This window comes from Drosophila navojoa, chromosome 2 (assembly GCF_054131105.1).
Source record: "Drosophila navojoa isolate 15081-1374.11 chromosome 2, UAZ_NAV_1.0, whole genome shotgun sequence".
Classification (NCBI taxonomy): Eukaryota; Metazoa; Arthropoda; class Insecta; order Diptera; family Drosophilidae; genus Drosophila; species Drosophila navojoa.
In genome coordinates this window covers 17,742,953-17,769,873 of record NC_142890.1, presented here as the reverse complement: position 1 = coordinate 17,769,873, position 26,921 = coordinate 17,742,953, and the positions used below count along the sequence as shown (strand labels likewise).

At 38.1% G+C, this 26,921-nt stretch overlaps 1 protein-coding gene across 10 annotated transcripts in view; it reads right to left on the bottom strand.

The window, feature by feature from the left end:
- The window catches only part of pum (pumilio), a 204,546-nt gene that overhangs the window by 95,212 nt on the left and 82,413 nt on the right, over positions 1 to 26,921 (bottom strand). For 3 of the 10 annotated variants that reach the window (XM_089256840.1, XM_089256834.1, XM_089256845.1), the window contains exon 1: positions 6,824 to 7,953. The exons of the other annotated variants lie outside the window; for them this stretch is intronic. In XM_089256840.1, coding sequence (XP_089112966.1) covers positions 6,824 to 6,964 — 141 coding nt within the window. In that variant the 5' untranslated portion in view covers positions 6,965 to 7,953. Of the gene's footprint in view, positions 1 to 6,823; positions 7,954 to 26,921 lie in introns of those variants that run through there. 10 annotated transcript variants of the gene reach the window in all.

Sequence of the window (26,921 nt, the reverse complement as noted above, 5' to 3'; positions counted from 1 at the left end):
TTGTTCTCTCGGTAATCTTTTGCTTGAATTCCATTTGGCTTTCAGTTAACTTGCGAGCTGCTCTGTTGGTTCCTCTTTACAGTTGACTTTTGTTTGCGCCACTTAGCGTCAACTTTACATCACTTCAGCTCGTTCCATTCCATTCCGTTCCATGCCAAATAACTTATGCTCTTTGAGACGTGCCGTACACTGTCCATCAATAATGTGACACCTCCCTCCTCCGTCTTCTTCTTCTCTTTTACACAAATTGAGTTTAAGTTCAGAAGACAGCAAGAGCAGAAAGAAAATAGTTTGTTGCTTTTTTATAATTGGGAGCAGAAGATAATCAAGTTGCAAGTTGCAAGTTGCAAGTTGCAAGTTGCAAGTTGCACGTTGCGAGTTTCATAGCCAGCTTAAAGGGCCATAAACTTAGACTGCTCTGCGCGCCCCACCCCCACACCCAAACATATACCCCATCCAGCCAGAATCCATTCGTTCTGGACATTTTGCTGGCGGCAACACATGTTGTTAATAACTCTGGCATTTGCTACCCTTTAACCCCCTTGGAGGCAATTACACCACGTGCCACGCCCCTAAGCAAGTCATAACTAAAGCAAAAAGTTTGCTTTTTCGCAAACGTTGACAGAAAATTAATTGAAAAAGTGAAAATTGCGACTGCGAATTGGAATTACGATTGCGTTGGCAATTGCGATTGAGTTAAGTTCATTAAAGTTGGCCCAAGCCAACTAGCCGAGGTCCAGAGAACAGACTCCAAGATTTGGAAATAATTACCAGCCAGGTGTTTGTGTATGTGTGTGTGTGTGTGTGTGTTTCTTTCTCTCTCTGTGTGTGTGTGTGTGTAACTTAAAAGTTTCTTTGTCTGCTGCAAAATGCATTTGGCAAGTGCACTTAATTGGATTTAACCAACTTGGCTGAAACTTTATGGCCATAACGATAGTCAAGTGGGCAAGTGGCACAACCACAGCGACTTACTGCTTACACATTTAAAGGGTATTTAAATAAATAAGCAGTTATATTTCAATCAAGCTGCTTGAGAAGAAAATATTCAATTATTGTTTAATAATAATTAAAATTATATATAAATCGAAGAAGAACTATTCATATAAAGGAAATTGTAAATAAATTAAGGAAAATCTTAAATCAAGTCCAAAATACAGATACAGACATGATGGATGATATATTCAAGTAATATTGACATAATTATATGAACTTTAGACTGTTACATTCCAATTATAACTTTTTATTTCCTTCATTTCCTGATTTACATTTGATAGACAATTTCTATAACTGTTTAACTCAACTTGACAGCTTGACTATGGCCTAATCCTATTTTTCTCTCACTTCATTTCACGTTCAGCTCCTGCTCCAGTTTTCACCTGAACAGAAAACCTCAACTCAAGATAACTAACTGTGAAAAAATTAAATTGTTCAGAGTAATTCGCCTTAACTCCAACATTCTTTTGCCAATCCCATGCCGAACATAGCTGCACATGCAACAAAGCATGAACTCGTTAAAGCAACAAGGAAAGAAATCACATTTTTTCACACACACTCATACACACACACACATGTTGTGCTACCTAATTTGGAACAATTTTCACCGCAGCGGCAGCAAAAAAAAATGCACTCTCTGCACCCCATATTAAAAATGAATATAAATGAAGAGAGGGCGAAGGGGGGCAATAAACGAATCCCCATTCGCTGTAGCTCTTCTCTATATCTCGCACTCGCTCTCTCTCTCTCTCTCTCTCTCTATGCTAGCGAAATTCTGCAATTTTGCACGCAGCGCGGCGCTGCGAACATAAAAATAAATATTAAAAATAAATTAGAGCTACCTGCGGTTTTTATTAACTTTTAATTTATGAAAACGTAGGAAAAACTCACAGCTGCACGAGAAAAAAAAAGAAGCCCCACACGAATGCAATTGCATAGGGGGAAAGAATCCGAAAGAAATCAGCAAAAGAAAGAATGAATGAGAGAAAGAAGAAGCAAACAAAAAATAAGAAAAAATACTGCAACATAAGTGGAAAACCCGAGAGCGTAGCAAAGCCAAAGTTGTGAAGTGCACATAAGATACATGGCTAGAGCCATACTCGTATATGTAGATACATTTGGCGATAAAGACACAAACTCAGAAGGCACCTGCTCGACTACTGCTGACAACACTTGGGTCTAATGAAATTAGACTTGGAAAGAGATAAGCGATGAAATGTGATTTAAATATGCCAGACACAATTGAAATGTGGAAAAACATATCTGATCTAAGCTATGTAGATTTACAAACTAATTAAAGATAGACTTAAATATTTTAATAATTATTCTTAGAATACTAAAGAAATTCACAATAATACGAATTAGCGCTAAACAGGTCAGCCAGCATGAAAGGTGAAACGTTAAGAAGAAGCTTTAAGCAGAAAAAGTAGACGAGATGTGCTAGCATTATGACACTCCTCTCTCTCTCTCTTTCCCTGGCCAAGGCTAAGACACTGTCGAAAAGGCCAACAGAGAAGCTCAGTTTGTCATTGGCCTCGATTGCATTTGAACTCATATGAACGTGAGTTGCGCTAATTTCATAGAAAGTTGCGTGGCTTAATTGCCGGTAAAGAGACTCGGGCTTAGGCCTTTGCAAAGAGACAACATATCAGAGCAAAAACAATCAAGAAAGAAAGAAAAAAAAAAAGAAGTAGAAGAAGCAAGCAATGCGCCAGCAGCGATGCATGGCAAAAAGTGGGAGTCAAGAGTTGGCTAAATCAAGAGGCCATAGCCAAAGTAGAGGAAGAGGAACAGTTGCAGTTGCAGTTGCTGTTGCAGTTGCATAAAGCATACCCGCCCCAAACAAGCGGAGCCCAAGTGGAGACACTCGAGTTGCGTCAGTGGAGCAGAAACAAGAAGCCGAGTGGGCGCAGGCAAGGGTAACTCAAGAGAGGCCTTAAGGCGCCCATGAGACGATTTGTGCAAAGATTTAAATGGAAGCGAGCTTCGGCTTAAGGTACGGGCCGCCATCAAGGACTTTACAAAAAAACAAAAAACAAGAGAGAGAAAAGCGCAACAGCAATGAAGACCACACAAATTGCGGAAGCTAAGGGGCATAGATCTAACGAGTCAGAGACACAAGCAACAACAACAAATTGTCTCAACGACAAAAAACAACCGAGAGAGGTAGAGAAAAAGAGAGAGAGAGAGAGAGAGGATAGAAGCCGCCAGCACTGCATCTTAAGCATAAATCGTGGCTGGCTTTAGTTAGATTTCTCATTTTCTTGTATTTATACATTTTTTATTCATTTTTTTTCTTTTGCATGCATTTCGTATTATTATTATTATATTGAAAAGCCTCTTGTAAGTCGCCTGAAGCGCTTTTCAGTGTTTAACTTGTGTAAAGTTTTCAAGTTTGCAAGTTGTACAACTGGTTGGACAGCCAGACGCGCATGCAGTCGTCGTCTATCTGTCTATCACTCACTCATTCAGTCAGTCATCCAGTCAGTCAGTCGGTTTGTCACTTAGTCAGCCAGTCAGTCAGTCAGTTAGACAAGTCATTCAAAGATGTACACTTGAATCGCTTGGCAAGTTGTTGGCTTTTGCGGGCCAATGTCTGGTGACAGCTGTCTCTCAGCATTTTGTGGTCGTTTACAGCTTTAAAGAAACAGGTCAACTAAATAGAAACAGAGAGAGAGAAAGAGACAGAGAGAGAGAATAACTAGAAATGGCCAGAGCTATGGCAAATGCTTTTTTCCAACTTTTGAAGTTTAAGGCAATAATCAACTGAGAAAGTGGACCAACTTTAAAATGGTCATAGCAGCTGCAGTCTCAGAGAGGGGGGAGGAGAGAGGCAATCACAACATATGATTCAGATTGCGACTATCAGCAAAATTGCGGTTTGCTTGTGCTGGAGAAACCATAATTGCGGATTGCGGATTCTATAATTAGACAGAAATTACTGTAGACTTTAATTTAAGATCCCAGAGAATGAGTTTAGCCTTAAGAAGGAACAAAATTAATAAAGTAATACATATAAAATAAATTTAATATGCTTTTGGAATACATTAAACTAGATCATAATATTGCTTTATATATCTCATTTAAATTGAATATAATTCAATCAGGTTACATTTTGTAATACTCTTTCCTACTCTCTCTATCTCTCTTTCTCTCTCTCTTTCATCTTTTCTGCTGCAATTTTCATTTTAATCATATATTACTAGATAGACTTAGACTTGGTTCGTTTCCCTCTTCACGTTTCAATCTCTCCCCTTGACTCATTCTGGGGATATCAGCAACAACCATGACAATAACATGAAAAGCGATACCTCGATTTGACAGTGGCATTTGCCGCCGCATCGCGTCGCATCGATGTCAGGTCACATTTTTCCAACTCTGACAATGCCCATTGAGTGTGTGCGTGTGTGTGTGTAACCTGAGCGACAGTCGGCGCACTATAGCGTATACGTAATGCAGCTGCAAACGTTGTACGGTTGCTACACTGAACGAAAACAGCATGGCTGAATGAACTCTAAAAGCTTAACGATTTCTATAGCAAATATTCAAATTTCTTTTTAAATCATTTCATGTTGCATTTACAATATCAAGAAAGAGACAGAAATATCCATATGAGCTGCTCTCATAAAAGCTCTTTGCTGTTTCGCTCAGTGTAATATGTAGTTGCAGTTAGTTCTGGTTACAGTTGTACAACACACACACACACACATAACTTTAACAAATTGTAAACATTTATTTGAGATATTTAAGGCGCTAGCCTCTCACTGCTCGTATTCTTGTTGAGCCCGAAGTAATCCAGAAATATCAAACGTTCTACTTGACTCACACACTTACTGCAGATATTTCTTTCTCTCTTTTTCCCCTCTATCTCTCTCTCTTTTTGTCTTGCAGTCTCCATTAGGGCTTTGGTTACAGCTTAATGAGCTGTGTGACTCGCTCTCACTCTCACTCTCTCTATTGTCTATTCTTTTCCCTCTCACTCTCTCTCTCTCTCTCTCTTGCTATCTCCCTCTATTAGCTGTTGCTTTATGCTCCGCCAGTTGCAGCCGCATTTTACATGCATTTTTCAAGCGCATAAATCACTCAATTGGAAACTGAGCACGTACACACCTGCACACACACACACACACACACATATATATATATACACACCTCTACACCTACACCTCTACACTTGGCGCGTATACGCACTCATGCAGCTCTCTCCCCCCTTGAAGACATAATTCATAAGCTGCTTAAGCCTCTGGTCATAAATTTACTGCACACACATTAATTAGGCCGCCGCCACATCCCCAAAGATACTCCTACCTATATGTACCTCAATTTGATCCCGCTCCCATCCTTTTTGGCTGGCAAAAACGCAACTCTTCTAATAGAACAGCCGCTGGGCAGGCAGGCTTCAGCCACAGGTCTGGGTTCTGTTTCTGTATTTCTGGCTGCATCCCGGCCAGATGAGTAATGGATGCTCATTAGTCTTGGCCAGAGATTGTGGGGGGGAACCTACTCATAAATATAGCACGCCAAATGCTCTAGCCAAATCGGCCAACAGCTAACCGGCTAACCAGCTCACCAGCCAACTAGTTGGCTAGTTGCGAACAGAGCTTTCAATCGCAAATCGAGTTTCAGTTTTTGTTTCTCGATTCGAGCGAATAGACAACAATTATAGCTTAGCCTGATCTGAAAGTGGTATATATAAATATATACATACGTTAAATAAAAGGGATTTTGGCATATAATCAATCAAATTGCCAATCAATCAATGCAGTACAACAACAACAACAACAGAGCGAGAGACACAAACAAAAGCACACGCACGCAATCAATGTGAAAATGTTTGAAAACGAAATTGAAATGGACAACAAAATTGTGGAAAAGTCGATGGGCGGGGGGGAGGAGCGAGTAGCGAGAAATGAGTAGAGACGACCATGGCCAATAGAAGAGTGTGACAAGTTGACAAAGCTACATCAAAGCAACAAACAATGAACGGAAATAATTAGAAATATACGATTGCAGAAAACAAAACGAATTACTAATATGCAATGGAAATCGAGAAAAATCTTGCAAAGTATTCAATGGAAAACTAAATGCAAATTAAAGCTCCACAAATTAGATCAACTTCATTTGCAATAATCCATTTCAGAACAAAAGCAAGAGAAAGCTAGTTAGTTTTTAGTAGAGAGCATGGAATAGACTATAAAATTAACAATTTGCTGATAGAATGGAAATCAAAATATACTGCTATATATACATATTTAGTAATAGCATAAATATTTATATATATTTTTTTTTGAGTTCCATGTGCCAATAATCTATATCGAAGATCTTGATTTCAAAGTAAGAGACTTATCACAACACAAATATCCTGATTCATTAAGCAAATCATTCCTATTGGTCAATAATTCAGTCATATACGAAATGCGGGGATTTGAATCACTAATATTACCGCAAACTGTTTTCAGTTTTCTAATCTTGGCTGAGTCAAATATAATTTTTAGAAACAGAACAAATTATACAGGTTACAGTAGCTATACGGGAATTGAGAGCACAACCTTAAGAACTTTGGATTAACAGTTTAAGAGCTACCGAGCAGTATATTTTATTCAAATTTTATAAAAGAAATATTAATATGAAATATGTAAATTAGATTGGATTGCTTTGCCTCCTAGAAAACCTTATCAAATATATTCTAGATAAGTTTCAGTTTGATTTCCCGAATTCACATTCTCTCAAAGGATCATTGAATATTAGCTAAATCTATAGATCTACACCACAAAAAATCTCTCTAAATAAATGTTGGTCGATTTCAGTTCAACAAGTTTGGAACACTTACAATATGCTCCTTTAGCTCTTTGCGTATTGGTCCCAGCCATTGATGTAATCCAATGTAGCGTTTTTGCACCATTTTCAGGGCGGGTGCGCCCTGGGCGTATGGCCCGCCCAGTAGGGCGCTGGCAGTTTCTAAAACTACCATTTTGTTGAAATCGCTTGCGGTCCCGATTATTTTAGTTTTTGTTGTTCCGCTTGCTGTTGATATTTATGCTCACGCACACACCCACACACACACTCTTCCGTTGCAATTTATCCGGGCTGTTGATAAGCGTAAAGCCCCTATATTATATTATATATTCCGATATAATTTTAAAATATATATATTTTTTTTTTTTTTTAATTTTATTTCAAAACAACAACCATTAAAAAAAAATCAGCTTTGTTATCAAGTTTGAGCTGGCTATCTGGAACTTTGGTTTCTGATTTCTGTAGAGCGAATTTATTTTAATGTATTTATCGTTATTTTATGCTCAAAAACTGTTGATTCTGTGTTTTCTTTTTTTTTTTCGTTTCTTCTTAGGTTGACGAAATGGAAATTTCGTATTTTTTTATTGTTCGGCTACGGGGTCGCGTTTCAATTAAATTTTAAGCCGCATTCGTGAGACGTGCTTTGCAGGCCGCAAGAGCGATATATGAGATGCTGCCCGTAGAGAGATATATCTGTGTATATATATGCACATATACTATATGCATCTGTATCTACATGCAGCATTAATCCTCACACATTGATGTCCACGACGTTGTTCGAATCCTCGGAATCAATCAAATGACACGCACCGCAAAAAAGCAACAATTGTTGTATGAATTATCTTGGATTTCTTCAGGAATTGCTGATTTATGTTATAAATATTATATTATTGCAACTATCTCTTTGTTGTTATTAGTATTGCACATTCAGAATTGTGAATATTTTTTACTGCACACTCCTCAATTATATTAATATCTAATAAATATAATATGAATAATAATTTTTATAATTTATTACTAATAATAACACGATATTATTTGTTTATTTTCTGATTTCCCCGACAAATCGCTTACGTTTAACGGATATACGAATTGGGAAGTACGAAACGGAAACACGGTAGAACGAACCGTTGTGTTCAAAGTTCCATCGCGAACTGATTTTCCTGCCTATGATACGATTCGGGCCGAGCCAAAGAAACGACGACTCAAAGCGTACGAGCGAATGAGCGAAGCGGAGAGTTCGTTTGTGGCACGAATGCAGCGCTAACGAAGCGGTCAATTTGGCACAGTGGAGAGAGAGCAAGTGCAAGCTAATCAAATATATATGACAAATTTCATGAGCAGTGACAGCATTTAAATGCAACATCATGCATTCTAGCTCATTAAATATAAAATTCACAGCAAATTAAACCATAATCATACAAGAGTTCAAATCTCTTCTCTGCTCAGACAATAATATAAACTCTCATACTTTGGCCTACTGTGCTGTTGTGTAGAAGAGCGAGAGAGCCAGTGAGCGCAATGATTTCGTGTGTAGAGTGTAGAGTTTGCTCAGCGCATACGGCAAACACTTGTTGTTGACGTTTATGTGCGGCGGTAAAGCGAGCACACCCCAAAAATTGGAAACAGTTTGTGCTGCGATTGAGAGAGCGAGAGAAAACTGTTGCGCTCTAGACGACTCTTATACTGGTCAGTTCAGACGGCATTGCCAGTTGCGTGTGAAGAAAAGCGCAGTTATCTTTTTTAGAATATCTCAGCACTTTTTGGCCATGCAATGTGCATGCATGTGTTTGTGTGTGTATATGTGTGTTTATATTTGTTATGCTGCAAACTCTTTGTTCGTTGTTGCTTCCGCCATATGTTGCTGAAAGTTAACAGGTTGCCCAAACATGTTCCGCTGGAACATGGAACATGAAGAGTAAATAGCGGAGACATAACCGAAACCCAGGTGGAAATTGAGTGCTGATTTTCTTGATGATTTGATCAGTTATAAACGGAAAGGAAAGCCCTGGAGTTGAATAATAATACTGAAATTCTATGGAATAAGCATATCTAAATATTTGATGGGCATAATATTCATATTTCTTCATTTATCATTATTTCTTACACCTGATTGTTATTTCGAAACCTCATTAATTATACGAAACTAGACGACAAGTCGTAGCACGCCCTCCGTGAACTTTAATGACGATAATAAATGAAATACAACTAAAAACCTCAAGCGGTCTGACTCCTAGGGGATAGTACGATTATTATTAGGTAACGTTGAACCCATGTGGAGTTTGTTGACTTCTGGCAACAAAGTGTGACTAAACAAATTAAGCCGAGAACTAGGCAAGAAAGAAAGAAATACAGAAAAAAAAATCAGAGCTGAAACTAAAACGAGAGCGCGAAACGTAAGCTAGGCAAGACAAAAACCTTATAAGGCACAAAAAAAGAAACAACAACAAGAACAGCATAGCGTTAAATTACATATTAGGCCTGGACTCCACCTGGGCCGCATATATCTCTTAGAGGAGTGTCAAAAGAAGGCAGATAATAAAAGCAACAACAACAACATTGATTTCATGCACGAGAACATGAAATTGAAGTGGACTCTTGCAATCTCATAAGCTGGAAAATTGTCTGTGTGCGCAGCAAACAAAATGATGGAAAATGATCATCTACAACAACAACAATTCGAACACGAAGAGTATCATCAGGAATGCATTACAAGAGCAGAACAGAAAGACAGTTCACTAACTTCTAACGGTAGTACGACAGCGGAACAACCGCGCACGCTGTTCAACAAGTTGCCATAAACATGTTGCAGCAACATTGCAGCAGCAGCAGCAGCATTAATTAATGCTGCTGCTCACGTGTTGCTATGGGCGTGCGCCTCTGTATATGTGCCTCTGTGCTTTGGTTTTAGCGCACAAGTTCAATGCACGCCAATCACATGCGAAATTAGCACAAAAGCAACAGCCAACAAGATACAACAACAAAACTAACTGAAGCTTATGCAAACTAAGACAGAGCCAAGCATAAGAAAAAGAGAACAAACAACGCTATCGCTCTCTCGGCTCTGCCTCGACAATGACATTCAAAAAAGCTGCAAGTCAAGCTTAGAGAGGAGCGGTGGGAAGTGAGTAATGCTAAGCGCAGTCCGTCTCGCTCTCGCACCTGGGCCATGCGAAATGTGTTCCCGTCAAACAGCTTTGAGTTCGTTCACCGCACGCGACGAGCAGCGGGCTGTTCGCGAGTATGAACTTATGTGTGAGTAACTTATGTGTGTGTGTGTGTGAGTGTGTGTGCTTGGCCTAAAATTTTTCAGAGCCGGCCACGACCTGCCTAACTGCACAACAAGTTTAACTCGGTGCGAGAGCACAGGCAAGGCAGCGTTGCATAGGAGAGCAAGAGAGACAGTTGTTGTAACGATCAAGCCAAGATGCTAATCTCGCTGCCGCTCGTTAGCTGCGCTCGTTACATGCAACGACAGCCTATACGCATGTTCCCTCTCTTTCTCGCTCTTACTATCTATCTTTATAGCCGCTGTAATTAGCCAGGGACCTGGTCGAATTAATTAAAATTAGCTCAAGCCTGTGTCAATTTGTCGCCATCTCATTTATTTTACACCACGGTGCCATTAATTTATCTCTTATTTATTTATTTATTTTTTTTGTGTTGCACAGACAACATTGAAGTTTCTTTTTATCGATAACGATAAGTGCAGCATGCGGTATTCATGCAATTTATCTGCATTTTTTTCTCTGACAATTTCATGTTGCTCTTCGTTTTTTGCAAAAAAAAAAAAACAGCTGTGTGAAGTGTCCAACCAGACATGAGGCAATAAAGTTTCAAGTGTGTGTCAGCGTGTTTATGTGTGCGTGTGTGTATTTGCACTTTGCATATGTGTAGATGGAGCACAGGGTTGTCAGGCACTTGAATGATGCTGTCGTACATATTGCATCAAACTATTTTTCAACCATTTATATATAAGCATATGTAAAGCATGCATTGAAATGGGGGAAATTGAATTGAGCTCAAAAGGGCTCGGCCTTTACGGGTTTCTCGTGTGCTCTACTGGAATATAAGAATTTAGTATCTACCTTGGCTAGGGTTATTTGATAGGTTGTTAAAAGTTTAATATTTAAAATTTCTTTATAATAGTTATATTTTTTTATAATATATAGAAACTTCTTTTTTATTAATAAAAATTAAAATAAAAAAAAATCAATAATAAAAATAACTACCAAATTTATAATTTATTTTAAACAATTTCTAATACTTTGAAATTTATTTTTAATTTAATTTCTGTTTCTGCCATATTTCAATTGAATTTATTAAATGCAAATGCAATTGATTTCTTTAGTCTACGCAAACTCAATTGATATACAAACATTTTCGATGGCATGAGAGTTATTTATGTCAATAGCATATATGTATGTACATATGTATGTGTAATCGCATTTTTATTTTACACCCAGCAACTGCAACCCTCTCTCAGCTCTACCACAAACTAACACAATTCTCATGTTGTTTTCCATTTTTACTTTGTTCTTCTCGTTTCTCGTACATCCATCACGTATCTAAATTGAATTTATAATAGTTGACAATACAACCCTCTACATATTGTATATACACAGACCAATACTAAACCACCCACCCACTCACACAAATACACAGACAGTACACACACACACACACACACACACACACACACACACACACACACACACACACACACACATTTAAAGTCAATTGGATTCTCAGCATCGCTTAGAGCGAGAGGCCAGGCGCAATACAGCCATCCAGCCAGCAATTGGCAGCAATTTTCATTCATTTCAAAGGGCACAAAAATGTGACGAAAATTAATTAAAAATCAATTTGAATTTGACTGTTGACCGCTGCTTCCCAAACCTCTTCAGATCTTTTATACACTATGTATGTATGTAAATTCGTTGACTATTTGTGTCTTTGTCGTGGAAAGTTAATTGACATTTGCACAATGTTTGTCGCATTTTTTTCCTCAGCTGTTTAAATTGAAACCTACCAAACCGAATCGAATGCAATCTCTCATTTCGTTTTCTTTTTGCTGCAACTTGTTTATGTATATTTATAATTACATACATACATATTTTTTATGATTTTTCAATTATGAACAAAACCGTGGCCGTTGATTTCAGCTGTTGTCATATGCTTGCTCGCAAAAAATAGAAAAAACAAATTTTTTAATTGAATTACCCGCGAAATAAATAAATTTACTTTTTGAATATCGAATTTAATGTTTATTTATTTACTTTGAATGAAAATTGAATTCAATTGGCGTTTACCCACATTTTTTCCAGGAAAATTAGCTCTTGGTATTTAGCAAAAACTTTGCTGTCCACTGGCAACTCTGGACGTGGCCAATAGGGTTGCCAAAAACACTTGGGCACATACATATATTGCCAACTGGAAGGCGGCCAACAGATCAGTGTCAGCAATGCAAATGAATGCATTGAATGACAAGGCAAGCATTATATATATATGTATATATATGTATTTGTGAATAAAGGCGACACGATGACAATGAAAAGTCACATCGCAATGCAATGAAAAACCTTATTTCTGTTTTGTTTACAATTGACACACTCAAAATGGTGTCAACGCGATGAGAATATTAAAAATTGTTTAAAAACGAATATAAATACTGTAGCTAAAGAAAAAACATAATAGAGTTGCCACACCTTAAAAAGTTTAACTAGTAAACAATTCACGCAACAATAAATGGGTTGAAACAATTTTATTGTTAAGCAACTTATTTTTAGAGAGAAATTAAGTAAATGTGTACTATTTTTGGATTGTCAGCCCACTTTCTAGTAAAACAAAGAAACAACCGAAATTTCCTTTTGCTTTTTAAGCACATAAAACAGTTGAAAATCCACTTAAAGGTACAGTCATGCCTTGTTCTACTAACAACATTCTATTATTAGTTTTAAAGTGTGATAGAGAAAAGTATGTGGAACTGCTGAAGGACTAATTAAATAAATAATAATCTCTTATTCCTTAAGACTTTAATATTGTCCATTGAACGTCGTTACAAATAGATGTTATCTATATTAAGGAATAAAAATAGACTGTATTTTAAGAGCCTTTCCAAATACATACCCATTAAGAAATATTCATTGACAAATGTCTTTCAAGAATAAAGAAACATACCTGCAAAGATACAAATAGAAAAATTATTTTACATAATTTATTTAATATGGTGTAATTTATAAAATAACCAATTCATAAAATCTTGTAAAAAAGTGTTTTTTTTTTTTCAGCTCAAAAAGCTTTTGCAGAGTTAACAGAAATAACACGCAAAATGCACACAAGAGAAGCTTCTGCGTTTTCACTTATTATCTATCTCATTATATTACACATTTTTACTCTTTTCCTTGCTTCTTTTTGCTACTTTTTGTTGGCTGTACTTTAAGTTCATTAAAAATTACAACGCACTTAAAAAATTTGCTCACTTACGCCTCATTTAAGCAAATTAAAAGTAAACACGAAGCGAAATTACCAACGTAAAGCGACGAGAATGCTAAGAGAAAGGCACAGAGAACAAAGAAAATCTCTCTGTACATGTGTACATGTGTGTGTGTGTGCGAGAGTGACAGAGAGATAGGAGAGTCTGTCTGTGCCTGCATATGTGTGTGTGTGTGTGTGTGTGTGCAGGTTTAATCAGCAACGAAGGCAGCACGAAAAAAATTACACAGCCGCAAAAAGTATGCAATGGCAAATTATGAAAACGGGTAAACAAAATGAAACGCAAAAGTGAAAGTGACACGCAGCAATGCGTGAATAACGGTAATGATGATTGAGATGATGCTGATGCATGAGGTAATCAAGATTGATGATATACTGATATGAAAGAGATACAAAATCAATAGCAAAATGGCAACTCTGAAGTGTAGAGAAATCGATAAAATGTTGGACGAAAAATAAGGAAGAACTACAAATAAAATAAAAAAAAATATATTTTAAAAATTGATGTTTTTAAATATACAAATAAATCTGTGAAGCTTAGCCTTATATAAAGAAATTCTAATAGAAATATTGAATTAAATTAATTGATGCCATATAAAAATAAAAAATTATGTTACAGCTGACAACAGTAATGAAAAATAAAATTCTAATTTTAAATATCTCCACAGTACTCTCAGCTAACTAACTGCATCTTACTTAGACAGCTGAACTAAATTTCCTCAGGAAAATTAATTTGTTCAACCCTTTTTATATGTTTTGCTTAGATTTTTGCAACTAAGCCCTGTCGAGAGTCAACACAATTGTTTTGATTTATATCGATTAGCATTACGTGTCAGCATCTATTTAAATTTATCGGCTCAAGTACGTGTTTTATTAGAATCTGATTAGCTGCAAACAATCTCAAGCAACCTTCTGATGTCATGCCAGTCCTCCTTTCAACAGCTGAACCTTCACGAACGATTGACCCACGCCCAGACCGAAAATTGCTTTATGTGATGAGAGAGGAGCGGGGCTAAAATTGTGCAAAATCTCGCACATATTTCGCTGACTCAACCAATCATGTAGGGCACACACGGAACAAGGAAATGCCAACAATATGCTACCGACTGTTAATACTCTGCCTCTAAATGTATCATTGAATAAAACTGCAAAAGATTTCTATAAACTATATCACATCAGTTGTAGAAACTTTGAGTCAAGTTCTCTTACTCTTCCACATCCGTAAAGGGTATTCCCTTGTCTTCATGGCATGTGTGCAAAACTCTGTGCGGCCTTTTCTAAATGTTATCTTAGTGGGAATGGGAGCTAAGCCGGATGCCTTTCGACTTTAATAACTTTAAGCAGCTACGGTCAATTTAATTTTCATGGCAGATGCACAGCGCAGAGACAGAGCAGGGGACAGAACACGTAAGGACAGAGCAGGACATGCAGGACAGTCAGCAGTAAGTAAACGGCAAAAGGAGTCAAATACAAACACACATTCACAACGAGCCACATATTCTGTCGGCAAGGCGACAATTTGTGCGACCATATGGACCAGATAGAAATAGAGACAGAGAGAGACACAGAGAGAGAGAGAGTGAGAGAGAGGGAGGGATATTTGGGAAAATAGGAAAAGGAAACTTGAAAGGAAAACTTGATTATAAAGCGATGACTTCACACATTGCCGAACGGACTGGACTAGCCAAAGGACGTAGAACCTATAATTTTCATGCTGCGACACAAAAAAGAGGACAAAACAGCGCAGAGAGCAGCTAGGAACAGAAAAAGGATAGCCACCAGGACACACAGAGACGCACCACAGCCGGTCGCTGCAAGGACATTGTGCAAACAGAGGCGTGTATTCTACATGGGCGTTGTAATTTAATACTTTTCTAATATGTAGTTGTCCCTAACTGCTCGACCTCTATCCATCTGTCTCTCTCACTCACTCACTCTCTCACTGTTGCTGTCTCTTTCTGCTTGCGTGTGACTTTTGAGAAGAATTTTAATAGAATTGGTAAACTGAGCTGTCCTGCCTGGCGCATAGCCTACTGCGTGATTAGATGCCTGAAAGTAGGCAGCAGAGTTCTTTTTTTGGAGAAAAACATCATGCTATTTGGCTCTCCTTTGGCTAGGATGGGATTGATGGGATCAGAGGGGTAAGTGGTGTTGGTGGTGCGGACACTGAAGTGTGTCAGAGTGGTTGAGAGTAGGTTTTTATGAATGGTTAAACAAGTGCCGGCAGCCAAAGGCACAGCACTTAAGTCAACAAGCCACAAAAAGTTTCTATGCTTGAGTTAAGTGTGCTCTGAAGCAGAGTCAATAAAGGATGGAAAATATGGAGTATCTGAGATAATTTAGCATATGGACTCGATGCGGTGGTGATGTTTGAAAAAAAAAGAAGAGACTTGTAAACATGCTGTAAAGTTCCATTACTTTTTATAGGCTGTAAAAGCAACAGCCGTTGAAACGTTTACGAATGCGGCACAAAGCAAAAGGGAAAAAATTCTAGAAAATACTATGGTAAATGCTAATGAGTAATGAGTAGAACACATTTACGAATATAGAAAAAGAAAGGAACTCAGAAGGAATCAAAGGGAAAATTAGATACAGAGAAGTAGTATAAATATAAATATGTTATACATTTTTATTCCTAATGGCAAATTAATTACAAGCTAATTTCATAAGCCTATAATACGCTTATGCTTATGCTCGTTTCCCACATGTAAGCTTGCTTTTTACCGAAACTACCAAGTCCTAAATTGCTTAATGCACATGCACAGCCAAAAGCTAAATTTATCCACAACATTTCTAACTGCTAAAGCGAACTTTACGAGCAAAACTGTGCTGAAGCAATAATTAATTTTGACAACATATTACGCAGATATAAAATACCAGCATCCCTAAGCCCCATACCGACAATACCAGTAGTAGAAAAAAGTGCAGAAAGCTTGCTAGGGTTGTAGCAGTAGTGGTAGAGCTGGTAGTGCTAGGGTGTCTGTTGCCTGTTCAAAGCTTTTAGCATACATATTAGAATAGAGTTTACACGTAAACGTACTTCATTATTAACCCGGCGAGTGTGTCGCATGCACAAACATGACAAACTTCCCAAGAGGAAAACTGAGAGACTCTCTGGAGCTAGGGAGGCGAGCGGAATACGGATAGAGCAAGCGAGATAGATAGAATGAGGAGCGGCCATGGGATAGAAAAAATAAATACATTAAAATGCCAGCGGGTAAAATGAAGATACAAACAAACGCATTAATACGTGACGCTGAAACATTATTAGAAAATGTGTCTCGACGTTGGTTACTTGCCACGCAAGGCACTCAACAAAAACGGGGGGGTTGGGGGTCATGAGCATCGCAGCCTGTTGTACGTGCGTCTATGTTGCACGAAAGAGAGAGAGAGAGAGAGAGAAAGAAAGGGAACGAGATTGGGGCTGCTGCCCGTGCAATATATTTTAGAATTTTTGCACTTGCAGCCTGGCTGGCTTTGAGTTTGGGGAGTTTTTAGGGGTTTTTGGTGTTTCACAGTTTTTGGTTTTGCTATTCGGTTTTGTAGCTACCATTTGGCTGGCTTTTGCCGCTGTCATGTCTGCGCGTACTTTTAATATGAATTTAGTCCTTTAAGTCCTGCCTGTCTGCCTGTCTGCCTGCTGTCTGTCTGGCTGGCTGCTCGGTCGCCTGCTCGAGAGTTTCACTCGTTTTCTCCATTCTTCGGGCAGCTTTGTTGCACTTGGCGCGGTTTTGGCGCACGTTTGTTCAATATGTCAATATTACATGGCGTTGGCCAACCCTGAGTGGCATTACTTTCGCTCAGAGTCTTTCGTTCGCTAAGGATCCAGCTTGTAAGTGACTTAATCAAATAACTTTGCATTGCCAACCAAGCTCCTTCTCGAAACTCTTTCTTTCTCTATCTCACTCTCTCTGCTTCTCTCTTTCTCTCTCTCTCTCTCTCTGGTTGCACTTTGCCATTTTCATTACGGCGTGTTTTGTGCGCCATTAAACATCGACTTTATTTTTAGCTTTTCTACTTTGCTTTTCCCTACTTTTACTTTGCTTGCGTATATTTTTCTTCCTCTTTCTTTTTTTTTTTTTTTTGGCAAATTGTCGCCCTGTGCTGGCAAATGACACGTAGCAACCGACATGACATTTACTGGAATTCGAGATCGTAAGTGCTAGTCGAAGATGGTGGTTTTCTGGTATGGCAATGAAACCATTAGCAGCCACTATATAATAGAGATTGAAGTAGCACTCGTTTCTATTGGTGGCATAAAAACGTTTACGAATACGATGGAAAAGAAATACTGGAAAAGTGAGTACGCTGCAGCTGCAGCAGATGGTAACTGAGCTCATTCCAATTAGTAAATGAATATCCTAGAGACGAGAATGACGGACAAATAATAGAGCTATGAGAAAGAGAAGGAGAGAGAAAAGGTACAATAGTTACCAAGATAGAGAGAGATAAGATGAAAGTGGAAAACATATATAAGAAGAGCAAAGAGAGATAGAAAGATAAGGCGAAAGAAAAAGAAATATAGAGAAAGAGAGGTGAATATGGAAACCGAAATAACTCTGAGAATTTAAGGAAACGAGATTTAAAAAGATAAATGAGAAGTTAGCAGGAGCTTGAGATAGGAAGAACTGTACAACAAACTACAAAAGCAATCAATATGCTTTCCAATAAAATATATTGTAAGAGAAAAGTCGACCCATCACAATCGGGAAACCAAATATCAATTAACTTTCCTCAATGGATTTAGCGACAAAATCTCATTAACCTCTTTCCTAAAAGTATTTTAAAATCCATGTAATATCATTTACCACAAATTACTTAAGCATTTACAAGTGTTAGCCGCGTTTGGGGGCCACACGTAAATGCCAGGATCAGCGGGTTTTTACAAAAGTCCACTCAAAGGATTTTCGCGTGTACTCATCTAAAAAGTGTTGCACATTAATTTACTTTGTGCTGCTGGGTGGAATTCACTTTGCAACACACTATGCGAATTACCTGCCACACTGCTGGCTGCAACAACAGCAACAACAGTAGCAACAACGGCAACAGCAACGACCATCTAAAACTGTACAACGTGGAAAAATTCATCAAGCGCAAAATAACATTGCATACTTTATGGCGCATTATGAAAACACACGCCCCAAGCAGGGGGTTGTGCGAAAGGGCGCAGAGGGTTTCGGTTAGTTGAAAGAAATGCGCAGAGAAATTTGCGCCACATTTGCACAAAAACGTTTTAGAAAATGTACGCAACGTGACAAGCCACAGCGCTCCCCCTTAGACAAGCCCCCAATACCCACCGCGATACACACACACACACACACACACACACATACACACCGCTATACACAACCTATTAAAAGCATGCAAAATATGAGCTGGCAGTTAACGCGGCATTCAGTGTGACCCAACATTTATGCAGATAACGCCAACAGTGATAATGATGACAATGGAGACAATAATGACGATTATAACGATAATAATAGGGTTAAAAATGACGCAGCTGATGACGGGCATATACCTTTTATACAGAGGTCCTGAAAGAATCATAGACAAACACTTGAAAAAATCGTCCATGTTATATGCAAAGAAAAGTCTATTTTCTTTAGTTAAGTTATCCATACTCTTATATACATATACCAAATTTCTTGATTTCCATTATATGTGTATATATTTTCCATTATATACTAAACATAGTTTCGAGTCAACACATTTTTGTCAAGTGTATTTCGCTGAGAGGACGCTCATGTAGCGCAACAATTTTGGCGCCTGTCTGACGGGGCTGACGTCAAACTGTGCCCCTACCGTCTGCCCCTTCCCTCTGCTTATCCACAGCCTCCTGCTGAATATTTCGCCATATGGTTGTATAATGATAATAAACTCAAAAAGATAAACTCGTATACAGCAACAACCACAGGGACTGGCAGAGCAGAAGACAGACAGTGGGAGAAGGGGAGAGGGGTAGAGGAATAGAGGGGAGCAGCAGCAACAGGCAGACGTGGCAGGGGGCAACGGTTATGGAGTCGACACAGGGCCACAAGTGTCGTCACTTTGTCGGCTTCGGACGCGACGTCAGACGTTGTCATTTTGTCTTATCTGCACAACAGGACCGGAGCTCGCTGGTATGAGGAGGTTAAAGTAGAAATCCCCCTTCTTCCGAGCGATAGAGCCAGTTATTTTCTTTCAATTTGCAGTTGACTGCAGCTGAATGGGCAAAGATGCAGGCGAAGTCGAGGTAAAGGAAAACAAGACGTTGCAGGAGGTGTTACAGGGTACTCTACTGTAAGGGCTAGCATCATGTGAGCTGCCGTTGGATGGAATGTTACATTTTTGGTGTAACATATTATTGGAGGTTAAAACAGAATTCCTTCGGATTTAATACAATTTAATCTATGGGAATTTACTACATAAATACAAGACAAGCATGTGATAGAAATAAAAGACATATACTAGGATATACATATATAACCTATATGGGTTTGGGTATGCTACTTGAAATAATTCCTACTTTCGCTGTGGCTTAATTTGTTGTTGTTCTCTGGAATACTTGAATATTTGCATAAAATTTTGATCGATAATATTCATGAACAAATTGTAGATTTATTAGCTTAAAATCTTTTTCCTTTTATCACAATGACACTCATAATTGACATCTCTGATTCGCAATCAAAATATCTTGTTACGTTTTTCTGATCTCTGTGCTCTGATATCAAAGGCCAAATTGCTTGGCCCGCTAAGAGCTGTTGCCCACTGGCAGTAAATGAAATTAAAAATGTTTCGCACAATCTCATTACGATTTTCAAGCCGAATTATCCCTGCTCCCTGTTGGTGGTCACACACAGCCGCATCCCCCACTCGTGCATTGCCTTATTGCTCCTGCCTGCGCTTATTTGTTGACCAAATTCAATGGCCAAGCCAGGAATAGCCTGGCGGCAAATGCGACGCAATGCTGGCGCTGATGTCCTTGCCAGCTCCTGCGTTCCTGCTGCTTCATTGCATACCCCCAGGCGCTATATGTAATTGCATTTTTTAGTTTTAATGGAGCGAACAGAGTCCGGGTATGGAACGAAATGGAACGGCACAGCGAGTAGGGCTCACTGCGAATGTAATTAATTTGTAACGTCTGATGACCAGCTTAATGGAAAAATACAGCAGAGCAGACTAGAAAGAGCAGGAGCGGAAGCAACAGCAGCACTACATGAGAGGGCAGCATAAGTTTTGAGCGAAATCTTTTGCCTGCTGCGTGCTGCTGACAGCAGGACAAAATGAATGACTGACTAACTGACTGATTGACTGACGAAGCTGAGATTTTGCTTTTAATAGTTTTATAATTGTATTTGATGTATATAATCCTTTTGAATGCAGTCCCTGAGGATGGTCGACTGAAAATTGTGTTCATTTGCGACACAAGCAAGAGGTCAAATCATTTTGTTGCTAGTGCAGAGAGACATAAGTTGAGAGACTAAATTCTCTAAAGAGCTAAATATTGACTTTGAATGCAAGTTCAAGTTCTAAAAGTTAACATCGGCAAAATTATAATACAAAATTGAATTAAATTGACATCTTAAATAAAATAATTTAAAAATATAAATAAAAAATAATACTAACAAAAATGAGTACTATCTGTATAAGTCAATGATATATAAAATCTTCATAGGTATCCACACAAATATAATATTGCTATATATAATTATAATCCTTGGCTCTTCCGCCCCTCGACTAGCCCTGAGAGTGAACTGAACACCGATTTCATTTTAAATACCAACTAATTTCCCGTTTCTATTCAAATGCAGTGCCAGGGCAGCACTTCCTTCCACTTTGATAACAAAACTCGTCAGTAATCCAGTTGGAAAGCCAAACTGAACCCAACTAAAAAACAAAGGGAGCACATTAAAACTAGGGTCAACATCAAAGGGGCACCAAAAAGAACAGTGAGTACAAAATGTTCGTGAATGTGATTGTGACACTGGCTGTAGCTGTGGCTTTGGCTGTGGATGTAGCTGTTCCTGACGAAGAGACATACATAGAACCGGCTGCTGTTCAACCAGGTCGTTCGTTTCCTTTCAGCTGTCTGCATTGCTTTACTGTAACACACACTCACAGAACTGAGAGAAGCGACGGAGAAAGAGTGAGAGTGAGAATGAGAATGAGAGAGTCAGAGAGCAGGAGAGAGCACACTCATGTGTCTAACAATTTGTAAAAACAACACTCGACTTGAACTTTAAGTAAACAAGTAACGAAAACTACATAAATGAGTTTGCTAAAAACTCACAAAACACACACGACACGACGACAAGAAAAAAAAAAAAAAAAAAACCAACCTGAGAGTAGAAGAAAAAAGTCGAAAAAGCCGCCGCCGCCGCCGCCGCCATAGTGTGAATGACACTGGAGAGGCGCAGGAAGAGGGGGCGCTCAGTAGAGGGCATCTTCGGCGCTGCTCGCATAGGAGCGTTCACTGTCCAGACACATTCACGTTCTCACACTCAAGTGCTGGACACGTTGATGAGCGAAGGAGGGGCGGCACACTGGATTCGACTTTTATACGGTGACACTTGTACACCCAGACTCAGACCTCTGGCCATACCCAGACTCAGTCTAACTCTCCCCAAGCAGCGTCCCTTGGCACCCCCCACTTGTCTATCAGCTGCTTGGTCGACCAACAGTCATGGTGAAGCCACGCTCGTGATATCAAAAAACTTTGCCGACAAACCATATAGCAAGTACATAGAAAAAAGAGAGCAATGATGAGGTGTGAAAAATGGCATGAGTATGTGCACCCAATGTATGTATGTCTCTCTCTCTGCATGTGTATGTGTGTGTGTGTGTGTCCATTGAAGTGACAAATCAAGTGCTGATGAGAATTGACACAGCTGAAACTGGTTTTTCAAGCTCTCCAAGTTCCAATTACTTGCGAGCATTTTCACGCCATAATTTGATTGATGTGCTGAATAATTACAAATACCTGCCTATACAATTGTATAATTTTATATCACTCTTTTCTGCCAGCCTCAGTGGCACATCTTATCATCAAAGATCTAACGCGGCCTCAAGCGTTGCTATTAAAGCATCAGCGAATTACCATTAAAAACTAGCGGACAAGAGAAAAGCACTTTTAGCTCATTTTGTACGCTCTTTAGAGATATTTTTCATAAAAACTCTGAGAGCACCTGACTTTCTTCATTCCTAATATATTTGTGTTACACACAATGCAGCTGATTTAATTCCATTGATGTCATTCCCATTTATTTATACTATAATTTTTGGAATAATAAAAAAAAAAAACAAACATTTAAAATAATTTTTTTTTTTTGCTTTAATTATTTTTTGTAAATTATTTTTTAAAATTTCTTTTCTATAATTTTTGTTCTATATATTTTTTTGATATATTTTTATTTATATTTTAATATATTTTTTTTATATATTTTTTTTTATAATTATTTTATTTATTTATTTATTTTATTTATTTATTTTATTTATTTATTTTTATTTATTTATTTTATTATTTTTTAAAATTTTTTTTTTATTTTTTTTTTTTATAAATGTTTGTTTTAAATTTTTTTTTCACTTTTATTTATTTAAATTTATTGAATGTGTATCTAAATATGTGTTTGTTTTATTTTTTATTAACATTTTTAATGCTTTTATATATTCTTTCTATTATCTTATTTATTATATTTTTTATTAATTCTTTTATTATTTGTTTTTGTAATTTTTTTTATATATTTATTTATTTATTTTTTATTAATTTATTTACTTTATTATTTTATATAAGTTTTTTTTTTTAAGTCGACTTCACTCAACTTTTAACTTTCAGTGTATTACAGAAAAGATTGTTGCCTCATTATGAACTGATCTAATGTGACTTTTGTCCACGCTGCAAGACGCAACCGAGTGGAAAATGTGCGACGACGTTGACAACTCTAAGGGGCGTCAAATTTGATCAGCTCGAGCGGCAGCCGAGGGGGGGCCTGACTGGCTCCTCTAATGGGTTAACATTTACACTCGGCAAATGGCTGAGTGCGGAGTTCATTGAATGCAAATGCTGCACGTGTTTGGTGGAAATGCCTCGGAAATAATGTCGACGTCTATTCGGAACAGGCCGCGTTAATGGGCCAATCAGTGCATGGAAGTTGCGAACAGGAATGCAAATGTGAAGCAATCAGTGAACAGAATGAAGACGAGGAGTAGAGCATACAATGACTTGAGATAAAATCAGACTGAATGAAGTGATAAATATATGAATGGGTTAAGAATGTAATGTGGGAAAAAAAGAGCTAAGACAATTTGAGAGTGCGAAAAATTGAAGTGGATTAAGATTAAAGAAGAAATTTTAGGTTAAGGTTTACTTTCTTAAATATTCCATTATGTTGTTTTATTATAAATATATATAATATCTTTGTTTTAGTTCTCCATCATATCAGTTCAGTTTATTGTTTATTCAACAATAAGCTCTTTGTGTAAATAATACTTAAACAACATACAATGCCCACGCACACACACACACACACAGAACCACAGTACATAATGAGAAATGACTGACGTAATCGGCTTTATATGTCCATACACAAACGTAAGCATTTCTCCAACCAAAACCGTATTCTATTCTCCTACATGATGAGGTCATGACAATATCTATGAGAGTATGTCAACAGTTTAACACTCGGGTAAACATTTGGCTGGCGGCGCTGACCAAATGAATAAAACTCCCAGCTCTCCTCCTCTCTCATTGTTGTAGCTGAACGATTAGTATAATTTCAATACACACATATAGTTGATAGATATTCATAAATTTTTATATTATTAATTAAATTAATCAAATTCACATTAGCGGCACGCACGCACATACGCTCTTCGGACCCGGGCTCTCGTTGGGCCACTTGAATCGAAGCGAATCGAATCAACTTTGGGAAGTCATTAGAGTGCGGCCATAACAAACGGTAGGGAGTTGAAGTAATAGAGCGCCAATAGAGCGAAGAAGCGTCGTTATTAACTGCCAAATGATTTCTTTCATTCGTTCAATGAACTTGCCACAATAAATGCCAACAGGCAAATCAAAGCCATATTAATAATCGCCAATCAAAATGCTAATCGTATTAATGGCCGATTTCGGATTGTTGAGTATAGAAAAAGTGGAATGAAACACCAAGACAAAATCTGCCTCTCTCTCTCTCTCTCTCCGGCTCAAAAAGAAAATCGTGGTTATGGAAAAACCAGAAACTTGCAACTCAAACCGGCAAAGCAAAAAACAAAAATTCTACTTAGCTGACATCATTTAGAAGAACTCAGAGACTAGAAAGCTCAACCAGTCTCTGAGACATACGAGTATTTGAATGTATTTATGGAGATCATGTCTGGGCCATGCCTGTTTGGCATTGCAAATCTCAGCGGAGTTGCAGAACCAGGAAGCGCACAAACAAACAAAAAAATTACAAAACCAAATTGTGGCAGTTGCAATTCCAGTTGCAAAGAGTGGCAAAGTTTTGCGCGTCGAACGTGCCAGAACTTTATAAAGGAGGTGAAAGTTCCACTTGGAGTTCGATAGAGAATAGCTTGGAAAAAAAAATTTAATAGTAGATACTAAACCATATTATTTCGCTGGCTAAAAACTATTATTTGCAGCAATTTATTTCGCATCATCTTTGACTCACTATTTTTTGTTTATATACAGAAAGAATAATCAAACTGTTCATTCTCTCATTTTATATTCCACTCTAACTGTAAATGAATTGTTTTAAGAACTTTTTCATTAGAGGCCAACTTTTTACCAAAGCCAAATCAAAGTGGTAAGCTAGAGCTGCAAAATTTATTGCTATCGATTGTAATTACTCAAGTAGTTTCATTCTGCTTTGAAAGTAATTTTTCCAGTTTTTCATCTCTCTTTACTAATGCAAATCGTTTTCAATAAAAGCAAGTGAGGAGAGCAGAGGAAGGAAAGAATAACAGGAATTCCTATACAACAACAACAAAAACTGTGCTTGTTGCTGTTCGCTTACTGTTAAATGATTGTGTGTAACGGTATTCTTTTAATGATGGCTAATAACTCGGCAATGACAACAACGATACAGAGAATACAGCATAAATACATACATATCTATATATATAGAACCCAAAGAATTTCTGTAGGCATTTTCCCCCATGGCCTGTAGAAAATAATTGGTCAACAGCAACAAGCACCGAAAGAGAGTGGGGAACAAACTTTTGCCGCCGGACATGACAGCAACAAGAACAGCAACAAATGTAATACTAAATAACAGCAACAACAACAACAACCGCAACGGCACAGCAACATGTAGAAGAACAATAGCAACAAGTTGGTAAAGACAGGAAGCCATAGGAAACATTGTCAGCTACACCCAACGTGACATCATCAAAACAATACAAATAAATAACTGCCATGAGTAGGCAAGGCTAAGCGATACCCTGCAAAAAAATAAAAAAACAAATCATAGTTAATAAAATATTAAATGTAAATAAACAATGTTTTATTTTATTGATGCATTATTTGCATAGGAAAAATAACAGTGCATAACATACACTTTAGAAAATGCTTTACAGGGTATCAACAACAACTACTCGACACAATTGTCTGCTGGTAATCCAACGACCAGGCTGCGCGTTTGGCTTTCACGATTGCAATTAAAGGGCGTATGAGAGAAGACAGAGATAGATAGAGAAGAGGCTAGGGAAAGGGAAGCCGACTTAAGTAAGCAGCCAACTGACCGGCAGATGCCAATGACCCAGGGGCGTAACTGATGATGACCATTACCAACAACATTAACATTAACATTTAACATTAAACATTACGATGATGATGAAGCGCAATAAAAGTGTTTAAAGTAATGGTAAAAAGCCAAACGCGAAAATAAACAACAATTAAAAACTGAACGCAAATGCGTAACGAAACAACAACAGAGCGAGACGGTGCGACATCGAGCACTGAGCATGCTGAATAAAAATAAAAAAAAAAAAAGAAGGCAGACAACAATAACGAAAACGTAAAACAACAACAGACTCCAGCTTTACATGAGCGTAGCTTTACACACACACACACACACACAAAGACACTGCACAAGACAATGACCTAGAGCGAGAGAGCGGCAACATCGAAGAAGAGTCATTAACATGAGCTTGAACTAGTTGCCCAGGCAACATGTTGACAGAGCGAGCCGAAGAGAGCGCATGATCAACTGCTGCTTGGGCAGTGCCTAGGCCAAGGTCAGCTTTGCAACATGTTGACAGCATGCACTTGTGCGTGTGTATAGCGTGCGATGTTGCAATCGCTCATGTTGCCAGCCGCAAATGTTGCGTGTCATCGTTCGCATTGTGTGAGAAACACGCTGCCAGCAACAAGCTGCATTTGCTGCTGTGCGGGTCAAATGTTGAGCACGCAACATGCATACAGACATGTTTACGTGACCAGGGGGAGACATGTTGCCTGGCAAACCACTTCAAATTAAAGGTCAGCCTGAGGTAGGCAGCCAATCAACGGCTCGCTGCTCGTAACTTTATAATCATTTTCAACACATTCTGCTCCAACTCTTTTATACTATTTTTTCTTGAATTACCCCCGCTGTTGCGCCTCCGCCACTCTCACGACAACATCTCGGCTCTAATAATCATGACTTGTTAATCTTTACGCT